The following is a 25,214-nucleotide window of genomic DNA, read 5'->3' as shown; positions in this document are numbered from 1 at the left end:
AAGTAAAACGCCAGACAGTTTTCACTATATGTTAAACTATTTGGTACATTAATTTTTTTCCATAAAGATACACATTTCTATATTAAAAATACAAAAATATTAATTCCTGATTTTATAATGAAATTTCCTTAGTGTAGGTTCTGCCAATGTTGACTCTTTTGTGTCCACAGTCCAACTGGTTCATCAGAAAATAAAAGGGGGGGGAAGCTTTCTATGCTACTGAAAAGATCGCAATTGACATTTGAATTTTTTGACAACTTTTGCAATGCTAAAGACCAGCATTTCACTGAATGCTAACTCTCTCATACATACACACTATGTCTGGAAAGAAAAAACACATATATGCATGAAAACATAACTCAGCTAAGTCAGCAGTGTTCTGCTAACTTCAAAAACCCTCTGCTTTCCGAGTTCTCCTAGGAGTGCAGTTCTGTACAGTGGTGAGCCACTGGCACGGGTTGCTCAGGGAAGCTGTGGATGCCCCATCTCTGGAAGTGTTCAAGGTCAGGCTGGATGGAGCTCTGAGCAACCAGGTCTAGTGAGAGGGGTCCCTGCCCTCGGCAGAGGGTTGAAACTACATCTTCTTTAACATCCCTTCCAACCCAGGCCATTTTATGAGCCTGTGATTCCACCCTCTGAAGACATACATCCCAACAGGCTTGAAATACATTCAACTAAACCAGAAAGCCAAAGCAACTACTGTAAAGCAATGGATATTAATAATAGCATAATGGTAAAGGAAAAGAAGAAATATATCTGATTTATTCCACTGATAAAAAAAACCACCAAAACCTTACCAAATGCTACTAACAGTTTATCAGTAACTGGGAATGCTGTCATGGAAGAATTAAGATATGGAAAGGGAATAAATTGTTTCCCAATTTTTATCAGGTAAGAAAGACTCTTTCAAGAGGAAGAACCAAATACCCACAAACAAAAACCACACAACCACCAAGAAAAGATTAAATTACTAATCATGATTTTCATTGCTTCAATAGGCAACACTTCCAAACTCCAAGTTTAGAACTCTTTCTTTATAAAGAATACATTGCAGCAGTGTGTTTTAAAAGCATTAGCAGCTGGGGTTTTAAAGGAATTTTCAATTAAAAAAGAAAAAAAAGGAGAATATGTTTAGATAGGCAAAGAGAACATCAGAGGTGAAAGTAATTCAACAGCAAAGCTGCAATTATAGATGTATATAGGCATATATTTCATGAATGCAAATTAATATACAGCATTAATAAAAAAATTCTGAGTAGATTATTCCACAGATGTCCATTCACTACTTCATTTTTTATAAAGAAGTATGGAAGAAACTAATGTTGAAAATGATGGACACTTTTTTATATTCTCAAAAAACAGTGATTAACAACAGTGAAACCAGATTAAATTCTCATTGCTTCTGTAAGGCAACACTTACTGAACACAAGCAGCGCAGATGCTCAACACATCCACTAGAATGGAATCATGTGTGTCTTAGGCCCATTCCTAGCAAAGAAGAGTTCTACGATATCTCCTATCAAGCAGCTTTTAAAAATGCCAGTGAAATGAGACTTCCTGGGGTTGTTGTTCCCACACTTCTAAATATCTCAGAAACAACAAGGAAAACTCTTCCAGTAACTTGAAGGTAGTAAAAGCAATTTTTTCTCGACAAAAGTTCACAGGAAACATTTCACAAATTTTCACATTAGTCATGTCTTCAAATCCAACTCATATGTTACTACCTTTTTTTTTCCTGAACTTGCTTTTACTCAGAAAAGAGAAGCATATACCATTATTTGCCAGCCTAAACTAAAGCATACTGCTTTCTAAATTTAGCTCTCAGTGAGTGAAAAGTCAACACTATCTTTTTCGTTTCAGAAAAGAAACTAAATTATCACTGTATAGAACTGAAATAATCTTTTTATCTGTTAAAAACCAGAATATGCACACACTGCTTCTAATGCTATTTTCATGACCAAAATAACTTTGTTCCTTCTGATAATTAACACTGGAAAACAAAGATAAGAAACAAATGCCAGTGAACATAAACACAAAAATAAAAATCTTATTCCTGGAATTCTATCTTTCTATATTTTCCTTAGATATCACATATTGATACATAAATTTAATTATTTATCCTAAAACCAGAAGTTATTTTTACCAATACTCTACCTGTAGTAGCAATCAACAAAAGGGTTTTTTTTGAGGTCATTAAAACTTTATCCATACTGATACAAACAACAAAAATAATTATATAGAAAACAACTCTCTTGCTCTGTTTCTCAGCAGGTGCTGTATTTTTAAGTATAATTGTAATCTGTAGACTATCGGTAAAAAGAAAACTGTGACACATCAAGAGCTAGCAGGGAATGCCCAAGGAAGTTTACAAGTATTTTCTGTAACAATTCCCCACATTTCCTGTCATCCATCATCTCTTTCCCCTGGTGACGCTCCCTGTCTTACACTCTTATGATCACGACAATTCCATTCTTTCCTAACGGGCACACACAAAGCATCAGCAGGTGTGCATTGCCCAACAGCTCTTGTCACTGCACAGAATTTCAGAAAATGAGGGTTTTCCCTGCTACACGTTGCACGTGTCAAAATGTGACCATGCAGAGAAGGAAGTATGAACAAATGTCATCTTCCTCACAGCTTAAAACATTTTAAAAGGGGAAGGTGAGTATTCTGCAGCAAAGCAAGTTAACTTAGTAACATTTTTCAACATTCTTCCTACATGACAATAAATACCATTAAATTTCACAGGTTATTTCTTAGATGGCACAAACAAGGAGCAAAGCCACATAATGATATGCTGAAAATAAAATGAAAACAAATTTAAGTAATCCATGTTTTAGGTGCAGGATATAGGTATTTTTAAAAAAAAGAAATATGTTATTTTATCAACAGGTTTTAATAAACTGTCACTTTTGTACTTTGTATCTTTTGTCAATATCCTCTTTAACAAGCTAGTATGGAGTACACAGTGGTTCCAAACTATAAAATACTGCACTATATACATACATATGCATAGTCATAAGCTTCTCTATGGCAACAGATTATACTATCACAGATACAAGACTACAGCACACACTGGATGGCTCAGCAGTGATTTAAATGTGATCTTTTGACACAGGTATTTCTTTCAGCTCAGAAAGAAAACCAATAGATGTCTAAAATTTAACTAGGGTTAAAACTATATGAATAAAAGTTAACGTCACTTAAGGGAAAGTAAATAAAAATTGAGAAACTAAAACTAGTGGCAAAAGCTACAAGGAAGCAAAGAAAAATTGAAAAATATGGAGAATATTCGTCAGCAGCCCCACAGTGAGTTTATATGATAAATAAAACCCTGTAGATTTGGAAGCAAAACAAACAGCATCCTCAGCAACATCAGGCATATTAGCTTAGAAAAACAGTTTCATTTCAGAATCAGAAATGCTAGACTATTTGTCTTACTGGTGATGATACCAACAAAACCTCTACCAGTAATACAGACTGTCTTCCAGGTTAGTCTCTGAAATGGGAGTCCAGATCCTCCACAAGAACCCACTCAATGTGAACACCTTACCTGTACGACACTGACAGGAGGAAAATGGAAAATTGTCAGGTCAATAAGAACAAGAGTTGGACTATTTGAACGGACAAAACAGCTGAAATAACTAACACTGAACACCTTTCCTCATGAAAACATTATGTAGAAAACAAACAAATGCTTGTTAGAATGATTTGAAAATTTAATTCCTGCATTTGAAATTCAAAACAATGAAAAAAAGCCACTGAGATAAATTACGTCCATTATAAAAATATATTTAAAATAAGTCTTCAATAATAGTATATCATTTTTCATTTCCTTCATTTAATAAGCAAGTTCTAAAAATTTATTAAAATTATGAATATTTATGAATCTCCAAACATATTTATTTACATTAATAATCAGAAATTGACAGCTGTTAAAAGACAGTAACAAGGGGAAAGATGTGGAAACCCACACTTAATTCTTGTTGAAGACTCATGTGAAGTTAACAGATCTATTTTGGTATGAAGAACGCATTCTTATGTACCAAAATGTGAAAGCAAAGTTAAAGTTAACTTCACATATCAGTTGGAAAAAAAAAAAAGGCAAACAAAACAAAAAAAAAACAAACAAACAAAAAAAAAACCCCAAAAACCACCACCAACAACAAAACAAAACCACAACCAACAAAAAGTCTACTACAAACATGAAACCAAGTTTCAGTCAAAATACAAAGTATGCACTGATACACAGTAATCCTGTATTACTATCAGAAATCTTAAATAAATGAAAAATTTACATAGGACACACTGAGAAATTTTCTGAGCCAGGAAAAACAAAACAGGCACAGTTTATTAGTCCAACTTAAAAACCTGGCACAAGCCATAGCAACCATTACACCATCCACATTCAAGCACACAAACATTGCAGATTCTAGAACTCTGACACAAAACCTTCTGAAGTTCAGAGGAGAAAAATGAAGAATTACCTGTCAAACTACACTCACTACACTTCACTCATTGTGAAGCCTGAACTCGGGTCATCATCTGATGAGCACAGCAGCCATCTGCATTGACTGACTGTGCTGATACCATTACTTTTTAAGGAATTCATTGAAAACTTTGAAAATATTTTGCTCAGAGTTCAAAACTCAAAAAATAGAAACATTCTTATTTCTCAGTCAAAAGAACATGTTAAGACCTGGATGATGCAACTTCCTTAAAGCAACAAAAAAGAAAAACATCCATTTTACAACTGAGACAGACATAAAGCATCTGCTACTCAACACATTCTTCTATATTCTCTGCATTTAATTCTTTCAAACTCCATTCCGAAATACATTTTTAAATTAGACAGCTGTGCATAAATGCAAACATTCCTGCTTTCCTTCAGAAGTTAACTGAGACATTAACAATCCAGAAACCAAATCCTATTTTCACCTTCTCAGCCATGTTTTTTCAACCAAAACATAACTATACATCATTTATACCACAAAAAAATGTCACATCCAGATTAGGTTATTATGTACAATGTATAACTGAAACTTCACTTAATTTAATTTTCCTGTCATAAAATGGAAAGCTTTAATAGGCCATTACAGAGTCATACACCCATGATATTTCTATCTCCTACTTTTAAGCAGAAAGACTTATTTCAATTTAGGACATCATAAACACTTTTCAGTCATATACACCAACTCAATAGCCACAGTGGAAATGCTGAAGTCTGGTAAAGTTTAAGAGCCCAGCACCAAGTGCTTTGTAATTTGGCTGGGCAAGTAAGGACAACTCAGCTGTCCCATAATACACATACTAGACAGGTTTTACTTCTTCTAACAAATAGACATGCAGTCATCACACGTTTTTTCTTCCTCTCTGCTGCCCCACAGATACAAGTCCCTTTCTTACTGCAATGTCACATCACACAGTGAGATTAGCTTTCCCATATTTACATTTCACCCACAGTACGTTTCAACAGAAGAGCTTGAAGACAATTTGCCAAGTAGAAAAATAACTGGGGGCATGAGAGAGGGAGCATAAATAGGGAGTGCCTGTCTGTATAGCAATAATGAGTTATCCAATATATACCTGAGGCAAAACAATTGCCATTTTATTTCACTGTATCTCCTTCAACTCTCATCTGGTTCACCTTACACAGAATGTAAGCTTTTCTAAGGTGAAAGCTCTACCTTACAACTCCACTGTGTTTTCAGTCTAAAAATTATTTCCAACTTTATTTTCATTTCTTGAGTTTCAGATGAACATGGAAAATAATTTTTTTTCTGATTATCCATTTTGCTAAATTTCTTTCCTTTCATAATTGCTTGGTAAAGTCAGTCGATTCTATCTGGAGACAGAGTGCCTTAAAGAAAGACCATCAGCATGGGAGGCTCACTTGGCATTTTGTTCCCTGGCCTCAGAAAGCTGTTACACAGCTGAAAGAACAGCAGTGGTCATTCTGCTATATTAACAGTGCCTGACCCATCTACACAACACCAGCAAACCAAAGAAGCAAGCACTTATTTGGAAAACAATTGTTTAGCTGAACCAACTTGGGCGTAATCAGCAGGCCTTTACTGAAGATACCTAATTACAATGCAATTTTTTAAAAAAATCACACAAAAAATTTGACCACAAAATTTATCAGAGTAAAAATTAAGACCCTTTTCTAATTTAAAAGGTAAATTAAATAGCTGAGAAAGAAATTTGGCAAAGCACCCTATGTACTGCAAGAAGACAATGTGCTACCTCTGAAAGACACAAAATCACAGACAGCAGATAAGGTTCTGGATGTATGTTATACAGTTTAATTACTACTGATGACACTAAGTCAGCAGCCTTTCCATGTTTCACATGTAAGAGACACTTTGCCCCAAACCACAGACAGCACAGGTGTCTAAGCAAAACACCATTGGAACCAGTATCCCAGGAAGAGATTTCTCCAGGCAGGCCCGGTTTGGCCATAACCCTGAGCAAAGTAAAGTTATTTGAAAGTGACAGCAATGCCTGTGCTACTGTAGCACATAATCTACAACCAGCAGCTACATACACCAAGTTCTCCTAAACAACTAGCAGATAGGAAAATGAAAACATCTGGATTCAGTGAAGCTCATACCAGCCAAAATTACTGAGAGTTGATGCTGACTGTTAACACTGATATAGCATTAATGCAATGTACTACTGAACACAGGCATCATCAGCAAATAATGGTATCTAGATAGCAGTTCTGAAAGAATCAAACTGTACAAACAATTTCAGAATATGGACATAAGGAAAAGTACTTATTTAAGTATTAAGTGCACTGTAGTAACATACAGGCACAGACATTTCAAAATAAGTAAGCAAAGTCAAACCTTGGGGGTTTCAGTATGTCTGCAATCCCCTTATGGCACATGCAACTTTGACTTAGCCAAGATGCTTAAGCCTTCACTTTAGACATGACCTTGCTACTCTCACTGGGATTAAAATCAGTTATACAGCAAGAGCCCCAAGGTTGTGACATTCTTGGGTAAAAGATGGCTGCAAAGTACTCTAGATTCTTTATGAAAGGCTGTAATCTCAAAATGTTCTCTCAGTCCCAGATATGAAGTCCATCCCTGCTGAATGTTACAAACACGTACATTAATTTGGACTACTGAAACATGTGGTATTTCTTGCAGTATCAAGGTACAATCAGGATCCTAAGTTATGATCATCTCTTGTTGATTATATTTCTACCTCATAGTTCAGAGGAATGTGTCAAAATGACACTGACCAACTGCCTAGACCATAGGATCAATTTCCTCTATTAGGTATAAATCAAAATAAATATAGAAACAATAAGAATTCCCTACAAGTAAACCTGTTACATATGTAAACTACTGTCCAAAAAATGTATGACAGATCAAAGAGTAACAAAGCTACTATTTACTCTAGGAGATAAGTATGAAAATGTATTTTAAAAGAGCAGGTGGGGTTTAAGTGAACTGTTCCCCTGCTACCACATCTCATGAGAACTATCAATTAGCACAGTCTTTTATTTCAAAATTGTTACCAGCTACTGACTACTTTGTTATGCCAATTCTACTACCTACCACACCAACTCGTTTTAGAAAATTATTGACACTTGGAAAAAAATGTTAGAATTTCTTGTCAAAGGCAACATCACATAAACACAGATTATCATTCTCTTCACCTCATATGGAAACAGCAAGTAATGTTGCCAGGGAATTTCTTTTTTTATGCCAAGTACTATTTACTTGTCTTTCCAAAGAAAGTAAACCAGAAACCAACAGAATCACTCTAATTCACAGTTAAAGCAATTCTCAAAAACATTCTGAATTCCAACAGCTCTTTTCCCAACTATTTTAACAACAGGACATACTGTGCACTGCACATTCCCGTATCTATCATGGCCAGCTGTGCAGTGATGATTCCATGCCAGAAAAATGGTATTTCTATATGCATGTGGCAAGTAACACATCCAGATGTTTTGTACTTCAGAATGTAATCTGTATGGAAATAATTGTTGCTTAAGTTATCAATCTACAGAAAAATCAGGATATTGAAATGACTCACACAAGCTGTACTATTATTTGCAGTCCAAAAGAGACTAAATAACCCAGAATACTATTCAAAGATACAGCTATATTGCCTTGATAAAATGCAAAAACAAAGTTGTTTCTGAAGTGTCTATCAAATACAGTTCTAAACTGTGTAACGAAAGTTTTTGACCACAGACAATTTAATTCTGAGATCTTCTGTAATTAAGGACATTGAAATGACAGAAATTAAGTTGCATACAAACACAGGCACTGCACTGGTGCACAAACAGTAGCTCAGATGTGGCCTTGTCAACACTGAGTACTCTCTTTGAGCAAGAGATACTTTTTGTGTTCAGTAAGTTACTAAGACCTTCCCAATTCTGGTTACTCCATACGTTAGGCTGCCAGAACGTCTGCTCTCCATTTTTAATTGTGGATATTAAAAACACAGAAATTAAGAAATTATTTTCTTTTCTTCTCCAGGGGTACCCTGAGACAGTCAATATCAAAGCATGCCTACAACTTGTCAATATCCTAGAAGAATGGTAATGTAGATTACTTAGAAAAATGTATCAACTGAGGAACAGAAAAGTTTTGATGGAATAGTTAATTAATGACACAGCAAGACCAAAGTCATTAACGTAACACATGTAAGATTGATTATGTGATCTTGCCAGTCATTCCGGCATGCTTGTCTCAGCTAAATTTTATCTTCAGGAATTCAAAGTGTTATGATATACTCCATAAGCACCTACACTTTAATACTACTCTCTTGATGCAATTATCTTGATAATGTCCACAAGAGCCCTTCCTTGTGCCTTTGAGACGTGGAGTAAACCAGCCTCTCTTGTATACTGAACATTTGACAGCCCTACTTGCAGACATATGCTCCAGACAAAGAGGTAGGCACTGCTTCCTAGAAACCAAGCAGGCTTTTCAAACACTTCTGCAAATCTGGACATTATGTATTAATAATGCAAAAAATATCACTCAGCCATATGATTATTTTATTTTATAGCCATGAGATGTAGACTTCCCTTGCCGGAAATTAGGACTACCTACAGACAGGCCAGTTTTGCAACCAGATGCAGTACACACATTGATTATTTTTCCTCATTTCAAAGGTTTCGATTTGGGTTACATTAAAAGCCTCTCCAGATTCTGATTAACAGAGATGAGCAGAAACAAATAAAGAGGTCTTGGATCACTCTAGAAATACAGATCTCCTATGAAATCAATCAAGGTCTTCTCACCTCTGACTCCACACTAGGAACCATCAGATTATCCTGCACAGAAACCCTCAGTAGAGGGAAAGCTGATCTCAAATTCTAGTTTTCATAAAACTGCATGAAGAGGAATTGGGGCTCCGGATGTCTACACCAAATACTACACCAGTACTCCTCTGAAAAAAATGCTTTTTCTTGGTAACACGCAAGGGCATAACTGATCAAGACCTTTTAGCACTTAATTACAGATGACTCTCCAGAATACCATAAAAGCAAAAAAACACATAGCAGCAATGACAGACAACAGACTTGGAAGACTGAATCAAAACCTGCATTTGACTCCTCTCCTGTAGGGGACAAGTAATAAAAATAAACACAAAACTAATAAAAAATGCATATGCAGAATTTCTGCTCTAAAGGATATTATCTTTCATTATTGCACTTCCTACATCTCCCAGTTTTTGCCAGATGTCCAATTAGTGTATGCATTTAGATGCATCTAGTTTGGAAAAACACTGGCACATGTGAAATAATTCTCCTATATGCAACATTACTCTTTCAGTTTATGAACACTGGGTCTACATTTTCCTAAGCAATACAAAAGTTCTTGCCTGGGAACAGTTTTAAACCTGTTACTGCCATCTCAAAGAGCCTTCTGCTCATTATTACTGAAGTTCAACATTTAGCAACTTATACTGGGAACAAAAAAAAAATCACATTTCACCTACAGCATATGCAGAGAAGAGGGTAGAGTCTTAACTTTCACAACTTCAAGTAAGCTGCTATTAAGAAGAGAACTCTTAAATTAAAAGTTTGAAAAAGAAGCTTCAACTGTCACTCCATATTAAGCAGCCAGACCAATAAAGCAGGCATAGCCCTTCCATATACACCTCCCCAGTCCCCTTGTTTCCATCACAGTGACACCAGCACAGCCGCCCATTGCACCACACCACGATCAAACCAAGCACCAAGTCAGTTATGAAATAAGATGGTAAAAGCTGAGGGAGGAGAGGCTGTATTTTCCTGGCAGATCAACCTACTGATCCATTTCACTGTGCAGCTGCACTAACAGCTGGAAAAGCAAAACAAACGCAATAATACAAGGATATATATAACACCAATATTTACTCAATACATCATTGTTGCTGAAAAACAGCACTCGCATCCTAAATAAAAACCATTCACTTAAAAAGGTACCTAAGTTTTTTTTCAGTTCAATAAAAAAATTCTTATCCAGTCAGCACAGCAAACAAGACAGAATACTGCTGAAGCCATTGAGCCCTAAAATTCAACAAAAATCAACATTAGAACCAAAAACAACAATGCTCACAGAGCACAGGAAGAATCTTATTTCATATTTATTTTCCACACCAATCTAAAATTACAACTGTTTGTTGGGGTTTTTGGCTGAGGTTTTTTGTTTTTTTTAGCTAGGTGCCTTTTTCCTCTGTCCACTATTCACTATTACAACACCAGTTACCTTCTGTGCAATTTCAGACACAGGTTAAACGACACCAGCTTGAACAGATTTGTTTTCTAAGCAACTTATGCACTTCAAAAGGACAAAGTGAACTTTATTCCCTCTACATGAACAGCCTGTGAATTGACACTTTTGAGTTCTCTCATAGAAATTCCACTTTCACTACATACCAGCCAATATTGAAGGTCATTAATTACTGTTCTCATAATTAGTCAAGATTTTCTTTTGTCCTTGTTTATTTTTCAATCACAGGCTCAATTTACTAACCATGCACTGCAACCTTCATACGTGTTTAAAGAAGTAAATGATAAAACCCCTTTCTGCTTTCATTAGGTTTCAAGCCACCTCCAGGTGCTTTTTTATTTGCTCATGAACAATCGATTCTCTAGAAGTCACTCATTTTTACATTCAGATCACAGTACAACTTCTATTATCTATCCCAAGATGACTAGGTTTTCACAGTTTATTTTACCGCAAACAGTACATTTACATATTTGTAGACACAGATGTAGTTAGACAGCTGGCTCTATTTAACTCAGTGTACTGTAACTATACTAAGTATATTCATAACACTTAGTGTAAGCTGATATAACCACTAAAAGAAAGCCATTTTTACTCTTGCCATCTTGCAATGCTTCCTTCCCTTATACTGATGTGCATCAGGCACACTGGAATTTAGTTCGGAAATTCCATTTTAAATATCTAGTGACAAAACACTGGTCTTAACCTCAATCTGATTCACCACACAAGATCTCGTTTCACATAAAGAGGAAGCATAAGAAACAAGCCACCCTGCATTAAAGATGTTTCTTTCAACAGTAGCACTACCTTATGCCAGCTCAACATGTTCCTCAAATGACTGCCAAAGTATTACCTGCCTCTGTTGAAGTAGAATAAACCAGAACATCAATAGTTTAAGAAAACTATCACCGTCAAGATGAAACCTGTACATTGTACACAGCATTTTGTGTAATCACTGAAAAACTGTTTCCCAACTTCTTTTTTCTTTTACCTGATTAGTAATTCTAGAGTCCTGTCTCATTGCCTCTCTCACACAGGCCAACAGACAAAGCCATTACATTCACATTTCAATAACTTCAAGATGCTTACACGCAATATAAACAGAACCATCTATAAAGTTTTGATAAAGAAGGCTTTTTTACATTTCACAAATGCCAAGAACTAACATTCAAGTGTTTTCTCAGTTACATCATTTTTCAAAACTTTGCAAGTAAGACACATACACACTTATTTTTAAAAATGCCTTACCAGAGAATTGTGCCTGTTTGCAAGCTAACGCCCCCCTGGCACAATCTACTGACTATACAGTCACTGCACATGGCAATAAAAACACTTCTGCTTTGTCACACAGCACAGTATTTTTATATTGCAGAGGAGTAATTTAGCTTGCATAAAGACTCACAATCTGCAGATGACAACTAAGTTGAACATCTACATTCTTAAACATTGAACTGAGTTCCACGGGAAAAGTGCTCCAGTAACAAATTAGTCTGTCACCCTTCTCCCCTCCCCACTGCCAAAGCATCACTTCATTAAAGCCTGAATCAAGACTTCTATTAAATAAAATGCAAATAAGGAATTTAAGCATCATCTATTAGGAGCTATACTGACAAAGATAGACAAATCAATGTCTTAAACAGAAGTAGATATAAGAATTAATCAATTCCTAATCCCATAAATGAAGCTTTATTAACCTTGGAAAACACATCCAAATGTATTTTTTCCAAGGATCTGTTTTGAATAATTTTAGTGATCCATACTGTTCAGCCTGTTCTAGCAATAAAAATTAGTCAGGGGTGTGGGTCAGGTTATGTCCAGCTTAGTTTTCACTCTTTGTGCACATATTTCACACAGTCCTGTTCACAATGTCACTCCGTAACCATACATCTCTTCTCAAATAATTTAATTCTGCACACATTAAACCTTCTCTTTATTCCAGCAGACTTCCAGCTGGACTCACACCTCTAGTTTTGGTCTCCAGTTTAGTCTTTGTTACAAAATTGACACTCTAACAGCAGGAACCAATACATCACTTAAGTGGATGTTAAAGTTTACTGTTGTTGAGATTCATTTTAACTTGCAAGACAGCAAGCAAATGTTTGAAAAACAGCAATAGAACAAGCATAACTTACCTTGAAAATACCAACCCAGTCTTTCTGATGAGGATGGATAAACTGGGTCAGAGTGTAGTGACATTCTAGATGTGTGTTTGGAAGGTAACTTTTTGCGACATTTTGAAAAATTACATGTGCAAAATTGGAGGTCTGCAAAGTGCTAGCTGAAGATGGAACTTCTTGAAAGGATGACATGGTTACCTGTAACAAAATTGTAGAAGTTATTACTGGAACATAGTGAAAAACTAGTGAAGTTACAAAAATTAATCTAGTTCAAATATTTATGACAGAAAAAACCTAACAATTAGTTTCCCTGTTCTGAAAACAGAGAGCCATAGACAAAATTCACTAAAGTGCACTGCTTCAGCATCTCTCCAAAACAACCACCTCTCAGAATGAAAAGAGCAGTCATTTCAGCAACGACATCAAGATGGAGAGAAAGCACTGCTTAGCTGAATGTGCCCAGTATTATATCTCAGTGTCAGAAAGTGGAAAATAAAAGCCGTGGTGTGAAAACAAAGCAGGGTTCTAACTTAATGAAAGATTCTTAATGGTTCTAGACAGGCTAAACAAGCAAAACAAAAGTTCCGTAGTTTCCTTGCTTTAAACTTTTCTCAAATCTGTATTGCTCAGTGCTTTTCACAGCATTTTTACACATAAAGTTTTTCCTCCCCTCTCAGTAAAAGTATCAAAGTTCCATTTTAAGAGTTTTTTTTTTAAATAAGAACGTTTATGTAAACAGGAGGGTTTTGTTTTGGCTGGCTTTCTTCCCTACTTCAAGAGTTTTCCTGCCCCCGTTTAGCAGTCTGTGGGCATCTTTTATTATTCTCACTGTAACACATACTTCATGTTTAGCTTCATTACCATAAACAATGGCCTGCATTGATAGCAGGAACATTGAGGTATGCATGTTGGAGGGATTAACACTAATCAGTTGGACTGCAAAAGCTTTTGATCGTGCTTTCCATTCACTACCTCCTTCAGCATACCTAGTGCTACAACTACAGTAACACAGGATGCTTCACAAGCAGAACAAGAACATCCCTCCCTCAGATTCAGCCATATCTGCCAAAAATAGAATATATGCAACTGAGAAGTTACAAGTGTCTGACTCCATTGTGTAATCAAAATTTTGTCAAAACATTTGATATTAGTAGGATTAGGGCCTTATGTATCTGGCATTTCTGGAAAGATGAGCTACCCTGTTCTTGCAATTGCTGTTGAAAGTAATTTTATACAGGCCAAGCACATTCACACCTTGAAAGAGGTAACAGTGTGACATAATACTTTACTTTCATTGAAAATACATGTGGAAACCAAAACCAAAAGGAGACAGGTCACTGAAGGCCTCAAATAGTTCAAATATGAAAAGGTGTTTCTGTACCTCCTATAGCCTTTTAGAATTTAACTAGTTAAAAAATAATCAGCAAAGACCTTGTGCTTTCTGAAACAAACTGCACTCTGAAGTAAACACCTATCCATCAGCCAAAACAAGGAAAAAGGAAATACAAGGGGGTTTTTTTTAGTTTTAAGCCATCAATATTTTAAGCTTATTACTGCCCAATTTAGAGTAACACATGAAGTACATAGGGGAGGGCAGCCAGGACATTATTTCAGCGTATGAGATGTTTAATAAAAAACAGTCTTGTATACTGACCAACACAAGTTACAAGATAAAACACAAAGCTTGTGAACATTAATAGATATAAAAGAAAAAAAAAGAACTTTTCAAGCAAGAAATTGAGTAAAGATCAAAACACAGTTTTCTAGAGACAACAGGGTACACAATAAATCTTATCAGTTATGTAGCTTTAGAGTCCAGAATAGGAAATGTTACAGCACAGTAAAATCCATCTCAAAACAGAGGCATCTCTCAATTTCACTCTGAGCTATAAATGGTATGCATCAGCAATTTCTATGGTTCTAATAGAAAATTAATAACCTTAGTTATTTTCAATTGCAACCAATTAATTAATTTTTATTAATTCAGGAGCTTAGCCAAATAACACTGACATGAGTGTGTTTAATTTTCATTAGGTAGAATAAGTACAAAAAGAGTAAACACAGCATTAATAATAAAACCTAATAAAACCAATTGAGTTTTTTTTAAGTAAGTCTGTCTTTAAAATTGTATAGCTCAGCCTAAGCACATAGTAAAATAAATAAATAAATAAATAAATAAAATTAAAAAAAAAAACACCACCACGAAAAACGACACAAACTCAACCAAAAGGAAAAAAAAAATCCATTTCTGCACATTGCTTGTCAGCTGCCACAGCTGACTACCAGCCCTAGTGGAACCAGCAAAGGTAGACTGCTTTCCAACCCCAAAGCAGAACTGCTCACAAATCTCACTTGTGCAGACCAGCACAATCATGCGGGATTACTGTTGCCTAGCAGGAAAATCCCCGGAGCTTAGGTGATGCTCAGATCTGCTTACAGTTCAAGGATATGGGGATGCTGGGTACTTGCTTGCTTAACTCGCAGCTACCGGCTAGGCAACGGGAGAGGAGGAGGAGGAGGAAGAGCTACGCACAGGCTTCATTACTGACATGACAAGCGCTTCCCACGGGAAGCCTAAACGACGCGTTCGGCCTTGCGCAGCGGAAAGGACGGCGAAAAGGAGGAAAAGCTCGTCGGGCAGGAAAAACAAAAGCAGGACGAGCCGCACCACCCCAGACAGCTCCTCCCGGAGTCCTCCAGCTGCGGTCCCGGGCCCCCGACACCCCCGGCCCCCTCCTGCGCCGCCTCCCGCCCCTTCCCCGCCACCTGCCCGACACGGTCACCTTGGCCTCGGGCCTTCTTCCTCCTCCCGGGGCAGGGAACCCCGGCCGGCTCCGCAGCCCGGCCCCGCCGCTCCCCTGCCGACCACGGCCGGCCCGAACAGCTGGCGGGGGCCGGTGGCGCAGAACCGCGGCCGCACGGCCCGGCCGCCCCGGCCCGGCCCAGAAGGGGCCAGAAGCCGGCGGGAAGGAGCGTGTCAGCCCTGCCCGGCCCCCCAGCCCGCCCCGGACAGCTCTTACCTAGGCAGACGCGGAGGGCGCCGGGGACATCAACATGGGGCCTCGGCCACCAGCGCCGCGCAGCTCCGCCCGTCCGCCCGCGTCACTTCCAGCCCGGCCCTGCCCGCGCGGGGCGGGCCCCGGCACGGATCCGGTTGGGAACGGCGGAGCCGCCCGGTGGTCTCCGCTTCCCACGGGCACACGCCCTCGGTGGGGCTCGGGGCACGGCGGTGTACGTGGCGTGTGCCCCACGGGGCTGCTGACACCTCCGTACAGCGCTCGCACGGTGCCCTCCCGGCTTGTCCGTGATTACAACATCACCTCTGTCGCACCCACTTAGCCCGAATTAATCATCTCCTCTTCCGTCCCACGTCAAGACACAGGCTGCCGTCACCCTGTCGGTCACCGTTAATCTGCCAGGCTTTGCACGTCTTCCCAGGGCAACGGAGGGGTGAGATAAGAGCGGCTGTAAACGCTTACACGGGGTCCTGCCTGGGTACCTTGGCGGATCTCCAAGAAAGGGTGTTCATCACACAGCACCGGCTCGGAGAACCGGGAAACACAGAATCATTTAGGGTGGAAAAGACCTTTGGCCAGTCACCTCTTTGTCAGCTAGACCGTGGCACTAAATGCCACGTCGTTTCTTGAACACCTCCAGGGGATGGTGACTCCACCACCTTAATCGCTTTAGTCGCCACAAGTTTCTACGGGATTAATACCTTTTATCACGACTGATAGTTTTAAAACCATCTGAATTTAAATGGTTTGGGCATTAAGGCTTTGCTGACTAGGCTCACAACTATTTCACAGGCTACACTCAATTTTCATCCAAAAATAGCTCATAGAGCACTGACCAGAGTCACGGTGCTCAGTGAAAGCAACCAGTGATGAGTACCCATCATTGGTAGCAGGATTTGTCCCAGTGCACCCGGTGTTGGTTGCCACTACAAACTGTCTTCAAGATCATCTTAAATCCCTTGCTGCTACCATTTCTTACTTGTTTTCATGTGTATTTTAAACAAACAGGTTATGTGGAGAGACATAGTGTTATCATAAATAATATGATTAATCACTGGAATTATTGAGTTAGGTTTCTGACAAGTTCACCTCTTTTTTCATGGTCAGTCCTAGCAGAAATGAAACTAAGCTGGAGCATAGAAAGTGTCTTTAAGTAATTATGGTTATTCATTGCACTTTCATTTTTGTTTCTGAAAACAGTCTTGTGTCTTAAGGTGTGTCAGAGATTACTAAATTATCTTTTGATTTGTAGCCACAATGAATAATCTCTTCTATCCTCCATACATTCCATGTTTTCCTGGAAAACAGTAAATTCCCTGCATAGTACTAACTGACCATTTTATCTCTCTTGTAAGACCAGATCAACCTTTGTAATGCAAAATGAAAGCAGTATCTTGTTCAGCAAGAAATATTTGTAAGGACGTAGGAAGAGCTATTCCTTCTTATCTCAGCCCTCCATTTGTTCTCCTTGCTGCTCTTTGCCCTGTATGATGTGATAAAGGGCTGTCTAAGAGTCACAAGACACTGTTCTCACGTGGGCTGGAACTTAGCAAGAACTCGAGGTTTACAGTCACCAGCTGGGGAATATCACCGTTGGTGAGACTAACTAGTTTTGCTTTCATTTAAAGACATTATAATGCAGGTTTATGGGAATATGATGAGAAATTTGAAATAAAGATTTTCTTTTGCAGCTAACAAAACTTTTACAAGTGAATGCCTGGAAAAACAAACAACCAACCCACCTCTGTTTCCTAATTAAAAAAAAATACTTCTCCTCTGTTCTGGGTTTTTAAAGAAACTTGAGATATTTCCATGTTCACTTAATAAATGTTCATTCAGTCAATAAAGGCAGTTATGGTTTACTTATAATTCAGTATTCAGTTATTATTTCTATTGCTTAATGCATATGGAAGAGGTAAAAAAACTACTGAAATGTTGATGTTCACATGAGCAGTGTAAATATTAGGACAAATAAATCAGGAATTGTCTTTTCTTGTACTTATATCCACATTTTTCAGGAAAATGTATTTTGAAACTTCTAAACTTGCTATCTTAACCACATAATGGTGGCTATATATATAATATAAAACTTTCTGACTAAAAATAAATGTGTGGTTTCATGTGTTCTCATGTATACTTTTATACTTTTGCATGCTAGATTTAGATGCTAATCCTATCCCTCTAGAATTCATATTTTACAGAAAGATGCTGCAGAGCCTTTTCTAATTTTCATTGCCATGTCAAGAAATTAAATACTTGACCAAAATTGCCCAGTGGTGCACAGTGATCCCAGAATCAACAATCAATATCCTTGTACAAAGATCTGAATCAAGAAAAATGTGACTGGAACCAGTGGTACTTGCACTTGGCTGAGAATTAATGGTTGAGTACCTTGATAAGTCTGAATTGGATAGACAGATACTATGTCCTGAAATTCATCCATGTGATATAAATCTTTCAGGAAACTTGCTCTTGAGCAGAAAGAAAAGCAAAAAAACCCCAAACAAACCAAAACAAAAACAAAAAAAACCCACAAACAAACAAAACCAAAAGCCCCTTTAACACTACTTTTCTATCCTTGCTTACATTCTCTGCAAAATATTTAAAACAAAAAAAAAGTTTGATATCAGCATTTCTAACAAAACCTTACTCTTTTGAGATTTTCTTAGCACTAGCACTATAATTAGAAAAGCTTATTACAGGTGTGGTGACAATAATCCCATCTCCTTCTTGCTTGATTTTCAGCTTTCTAACTCCACTGATTTCAGTAACAGGAAACCAGTTTTCTTCAAGCCAGTACTTTACCACAAACGGTTCAGTTTTCACGTGTACCAGAATGTAGTTTAAGCACATAGTATCAATGTTTAGCCAGTATTTATGCATATTTAAAAGAAAAAGAAACTAGGAATGTCAAGTATTTTTTAATGGTGCTATATATTTATATATTTATAATCAAAACCGTGTTTGTTGGAAGGGATGTCCAGAGAATTCTGGTCCATCTTTTCTACACCCTCTGCTTAGCTGGTTGTAGACAGCAATAGGCCACGAGGCCTTCTCTTCTGCAGGCTGAAAAAAATCCCTGTTCTCTCTCTTTTTGTGTCTCTATGCACAATCCCTGAGAAATATATGTCAAATACATTTTACCAGAGTATTTACTTGAAAATAAAAAGCTGGCAGGAGCCTTTTTTAGGGGTCTTTATTTCTAAAGTACATAGGTATGAGGGCAAATACACAATTGTGGCAAATTACAATTGTGGTTGTGACAGAAATATTAAATAAAGTAAAAAGTGTGTGTGAATTCAGTAACTGGATTTGAACATTACTAGATTCCAAAGAAGTTTGAAATTTGGTTTGGGATGCAAAAATTTCCCTGCTTTGTAATTCTACTGAGAATTTACCAGGATGAGACTAGTCCCTCCTCAGGCTTGAGATGAATAAGGAATAAAAACTGTAATAATGAGGAATAAAAACATGCAGTTAACCGGAATTGCCAAAGGAAATAGGGAGCAATTACAGATTCCCAGGGAACAGAGTCTTGAGTATTTGCAAAACATTGTTTTTATGACTACACTATCTTCTTCAACCTGTGAACTCCAGTAATTTAGAGCCTTAAAATTAAACATGGATCCCTGTCACATCTGTTTAACATTCGGTATATGTGAACTTCTATTCAATCCAGAGCCTAACATTTTTTTCTTTCATTTGTTTACTTTCTGTATTACTGTAGTCTGAACCAAACCCATGATGAGTTTTTTAACCATCCCTGAATTCCTCCCCTCTGAGGCCCATCTTTGTTTTGCATGAGTGACAGAAAAAATATATATTTCTAGGTTTTATTGCCAGAGACAGGTACTCGATATTGTGGATATTCAATCTATTGGCATGACATAATGATATTGATGAAGTGTGGTAAGGAAATGCTTCAGTTCTAATGATTTGGTTTCATTTTGGTTTGACTCCTATTTCAACACTTCCAAGTTTTAAAAGTATGGGCCATGTGAGATGTAAAATACATATATTGATGTCACTAATCGGAAGCTCTTTCTGGTCATGTTGTAAAGCACACTTAATCAACTTCTTTAAGATCATGTTACAGAAAGCTAATAACTATACTCTTTAAAACAGTTAAGTAGTTATAAATAATGTTTCATGTTATGGTTGACAACACTGAATTGCCCAGCATTTAAGGGAACCTAATCACAGGGCATGCAGTCTTGGCCTTCCTGTAAGATGGTGTGGCTAAACTTTGGAACATATTAGAAATCCCATACTATTGCTAACATTTCCTATTAAGGAGAAAGTTTCTCTCTGTGTATTTTGGATTTCTTTTCCAACACTTAATTGCAGCTGATGAAGAAAAGCTATTCAAAAGCTGCCAGGATTTTTAAATCTGTAGAGTGAGATTGATGAAAATTGTGGGTTTTCCCAAAAGAGTATAGGTGAGAGCAGACATGTAAATTTTGTATGTGTGTGCATGTATGTGTGTGACAGAGGAGAGAGCAGGAGCTTACTTCTAAGGTGTGAGACTTGGCAGCACTGCACTGTACAATGGGCACAAGAAACCACACGTCTGTAAATGACTGCATTTGAATTGCTGTTACTTCACTGTTGGGTTACTTTATTGTTAAAGTGAAAAGGAATGTTTTTAATAAATGCAAATAATGAATTAAATGCTTGCACATACTGAGGCTTTACCCTCTGGTGTGTAATTAATATATGTGCACTGGAGACCCAGGTCTGGGGGAGTGTTTCATTTCTTATTTATGGTGTTTGCAAGGGGTTTTTTTCCCTCCAGCATAGCTCTTACTGACATACACAGCATGGCATGTAAATGACCACTGAGTAGGTGTCACTGAAATCTTAGCAGATATAGAACAGGTAAATACCTTTGTTTGGTATGCTTTAGTAGATTTACTATTTCTCTCAGCCTTTTATCTTTTCTATCTGAAAGTAATAGGAAGCTCCCAAATGACCAACATTTTGTTTTCAGAGGCAGGAAAACTGCATGTGGCAGGAAATAAACAAGCAATGAGAATTTAAAAGTTCTTGTACCTTGGAGCACAGCACTTAAACCTGAGGGACTGGGAGTAGAAAGGCACTTTCCACAGCAGCCTACAGCATGCTTCTTGTATCCCCTTCTGGGTCCCCCTCCAGCACTGGCTGCCACCACTGCCAGAGCAGAGAGTGTCTGTATACTGTATCTGCATGAAGCTTGGCAGCTTTCCTATTTTCTCATAATGGATTATGTTTTTCTGAAAGGATCTAAAGACGTCTGTGTCCTCATACTATGCTGTCTCCGGCTCCTCTAGCCCGGCTCAGGCAGTTGTGTCTCCAGTATTACACTGGTTTTTCCTGCTCCTTGGCTCCCTGAGCAGCTGTGCTCGAACTGGGGGGCTTGGTGCAGCTTCACAGCTCCCTGTCGAGGCCGGTACCACCTGGGCAGTGCAGGAATTCTTTGTCAGCCTTGACTTGGCACCAAGGAAAAGGGCTGTTGGGTCATGCAGTGCACTTGTGAGAGGCTGAGCCTGGCCTGGGTCTTAGCACAGAGATCGACTCATGCTGCTTTCCCCACAGCCCCTCATTCAGGTGGGAGATAGATCTAAAGCTCTTGTGCAGCTATTTGTACAGAAAACTTCTCTGTCAACAAATCTCAAGTCTCACCTTCTACTGCTTGAGTTCTGAAACTCTTACATTATGAGTTCTTCATTTGTGTGGGAAAAAAATCACCATATTGCTACATACATGACATACAAATCAATTACTATGAAACACAGTGCTAAAATGAAAATTTGTCTTTAATGCAACCCCCAGTGATTTATTATTCCATAGTGTCTATTAAGATTGTACAGAGAAGAATATGTTGGATTTGCTATGCAAATTTACATACAGAAAGTAACGTCACTTTTCTGGTGTTATTTCATCAGCACGATTCAGAAATGCAAATATATTCTAATCACACAACTCTCATACTTTTTCTTATTTCACAAATTGATTTCCTTGTGTTAAAAACACCTTTTTAAAAGGCAGAACACTCTTGAACTTTCTACAAAAAAAATATATTTATTAAATGGCTCTCCCTTTTGCTAATAAATATTCTACATTATAATGTAGGCAAGTTAGCATACTTTGTTGTTCAAAGTGTGGTTGCATGTTGTGTTGTTGTGTCTTAGAACTGGAAACTTTCAATCAAAATGAAATTTACATTGTTAATATGGGTAACAACTCTTTTGAAACCACAGTAAGGTTATAGCCATGACATATGGCTTTAGTTCACTACATGGCAAAAGATCTGTTGGCTCTGTAATAAGTGTTTTGTACACAAACACCATGGTAAAAATCTGTTTTTACAGTGTTTATTTCCATTATCTTTGCTAGGATATGTCAGTGGGCAACATTTGGTCTGCATATCTGCATATTTTGAATATACCGTGTCTGTGCTGAAGGAGACTTTTTAGGGCTTTATGAAGCTGCCTGCTTAGATGCTACCACTGAGGCCTGACTGAACTTGTCAACAGTATCTGTTACTTATACAGCCTGTAAGTAGTGCAGCTTTTCCATAAAATTGGGTGACAGATGTATGAGTCTGAAAAACTCTAAGTTATCTTACCAGATTTGAGACCTTCACCCATCATAATCCACACATTGATATCTTTATTTTAGCATTCCCGGAATCCAGGCATTTTTCTGCCTGATAGAAGAGATGCCAAAAAGCAAATTCATTCTGTACTTCTCTCCCTCCTTCCCAGGCCTTTGTTGACTTGTGTTCCCCATTCTGCTGCAATTAGTCAACTGCAAGGGAGAATTAATTGAATATTCTTCCTAGTTGTTTTCTAAATTAAAATACAGTTAGTCTTAGTTTTTGTCACATTAATCACAGGTCTTCTGGGGCCAAATCAACTCGTTTGTCAGTGGGAGTTTGCAAAGCTTTCAAATGGGATGGATTTTCTCCCGCAAAAGAGAAAAAAAATCTTGTGAATTGAACCCATTGCATGTCTAACATCACCCTGATTTTCCATTTACATATTGCTTTTTGATCATTTCACACTCACTATTTCATTTAGAAATCATTTATATCACAACTGTACTCGGCCTTCAGTATTATTAGGTAGCATGGAATATATTCGGTGATGGTATGAAAGTTTTTTCCAATAGGGCTTATGAAGAACAGCTGAGCAAGTACGACCTCCTGACCTCAAAGTGTTTGTTTACTGGGAACTATACTCCAGTTCTCTACATTTAATCTGTCTTGGACCAAGCTGACATTCCCCTACTAAATTTATTGTATCTCTAGAGACTATTAGAAATACAACATTGTCACTGTTTATCTAGTAAGATGATAATAGGATTATATTAGTCTAGTAATAATGGTACATTTATTTTAATTTTTTAATAGTAACAAATCAAAGTTTGATTTCATGTTTAGTGAAGTTAATGTGTTACTAGGGGAAAAAAACATTCAAAAAGTACTTTTCTTTCAAACAAATCAGTAATGGAAAATATTTCTTATTCCATCTTATTTGTAGATCAAAGCATTGGTTTGTGTACATGACTAGGCATGCTATGTCAATTTTACAGAAATTATAATAATGAAAAAAATCTGACTCAGAAAACTGGGTGTCCTATATCAACAACTCTGGACTTTGGAAGCTCATCATGATGTTTTTTCTTGTGCATCTTTTCCTAGAATTTATCAGCTATCAAAAGGCAGGCACAACAGACCAAATTTGCATTTCATTAGTTATAATCAAGGTGTCCAGAGTAAATTCATTTCTTATTAGTGTTGGTAGCTCTTAAGACAACAAAAATCACATTATTTTTAAAATGCAGTAGGGAAATGCAATCATATGTAACAAATATAAACTAAAATTAATAATAAACAAACTGTTCCATACATATGCATTGGCTGTGATGAAATTATAGGGCTAGACTTAAAACAAAGGCGCGATTTGTATTTAAAACTCTTAAATGTTACACAGAGTGAATTAATTTTAAGTTTTCAGTAGGGCTGAAGCGCAGAAAATAAGTTGGTTCTTTTATGTTGATTTATATTACTTTAGTAACAGTGTCACTTTATCAAAAGTGAATTAATTGCTCTCTTGAACTGCAGTGGGTTATGCTCTGGGTACAACTTCTTCTAGCAAGCCAGTGGTGTGGAATGCACCTTGCTCCTTCAGGGACCTCCTGTTGCTTCCTTTAAAATCAGGAACAAACTCTTAAGAATAGAGTTGATAGGAACAGAATTACCTCCTACTGGGTGAAGTCAAGACTTTGCTCAGGAGCATGCCATGTAAAGACAATCTTTCTCAAGCAATGTGGTTTCCTACACTTTGGTGTAGGAAGACCCAAGGACTGAGTTAGTGCCAGGCTTCTTCTTTCTCTATCATAAGGAGGTTGGTTCAGATTTTATCAGACTAATGTGAGGTGGATGCTTTTAGCCTGATACACATATGTTGGATGGAAAAAACTATTTTTTCTGTGTTTTATAAGCATGCATCTTTTCCTGGGAAACAATTACCTAATCCTTACTCAGACTCCTTAGGTTTGAGATCAACATACCATGTAGATTTTCCATGTTGCTTTTCCCAGTTGCCCTACCGTGTTCACTTTCTTTTGTTACATCAGTACCCAGTAACTGGCAGAAGGGCATTGAGTGACTGTTTTATGCAATTCCCACACAGATCAGTATGTTCTACATGTAGTGCATTGCAGGTAGAAGTAAAAATAAAATCACCAAGACTGATACCAAATATTTTTCATACATAGCAATACTTCTTCTGGATTTTGTTTCCTTCTTCAGCTGCTTTTACAGAATCTGCCCATCTAAATCTGAACCAAGTCATCATCCTCTTTGCATTTGTGTCATGTGAAAGAAGCCTGTAAAATAAGGTATTTAATAAACACTGCTAGATTCTAAATCCATTAGAAATGCTAAACATATCTTTCAATTAAAAACGCAAAAATTAAATCAATATGAAATTGCTATGGGATGCTCTACTGGTAATTTACACTTTAAATTTTTTTGTGTCAGTTCTCCAGTTCTTCTGTCAGTTTCTTGTGTCTATTCATGGTACAACATATATGCAGTCACCCACGTAAAACATCCTACTTATTTGTAAAAGACAGTAGTGGTTGAAGTTGCTCATAATCAGAACTGCAACACATTCCATTTAGCAAAAAATGTTTAAAAAGACTAGTTCTTTGAGTGAAATCTTTTCAGGGACTTTGGAAAATCCACACTATATTCTATGAAATTCAGCTAGATAAAGTGTCTGTCTCTATTACATCCTCGTCGTGTGAGAATTCGAATGGGACAATTGAGTTCTAGGAAATAG

General features: G+C 37.4%; 1 protein-coding gene across 7 annotated transcripts in view; it reads right to left on the bottom strand.

The window, feature by feature from the left end:
• TAX1BP1 (Tax1 binding protein 1) overlaps positions 1 to 21,038 on the bottom strand; it is a 60,309-nt gene extending 39,271 nt beyond the window's left edge. For 2 of the 7 annotated variants that reach the window (XM_064413015.1, XM_064413045.1), the window contains exons 1-2: positions 17,218 to 17,343; positions 12,881 to 13,063 (exon numbers count right to left, since the gene is read on the bottom strand). In XM_064413015.1, the coding sequence (XP_064269085.1) occupies positions 12,881 to 13,063; positions 17,218 to 17,220 (186 nt within the window). In that variant the 5' untranslated portion in view covers positions 17,221 to 17,343. Of the gene's footprint in view, positions 1 to 12,880; positions 13,064 to 15,885; positions 16,043 to 17,217; positions 17,346 to 20,934 lie in introns of those variants that run through there. The other 5 variants (XM_064413036.1, XM_064413019.1, XM_064413054.1 and 2 more) reach the window with 5 other exon arrangements.
• Between the last annotated feature and the right edge of the window lie 4,176 nt (positions 21,039 to 25,214).

Source organism: Passer domesticus, chromosome 1, assembly GCF_036417665.1.
Source record: "Passer domesticus isolate bPasDom1 chromosome 1, bPasDom1.hap1, whole genome shotgun sequence".
NCBI classification, from domain to species: domain Eukaryota; kingdom Metazoa; phylum Chordata; class Aves; order Passeriformes; family Passeridae; genus Passer; species Passer domesticus.
Note: the sequence above shows the minus strand (reverse complement) of the source record. Positions and strands in the feature narration are given on the sequence as shown.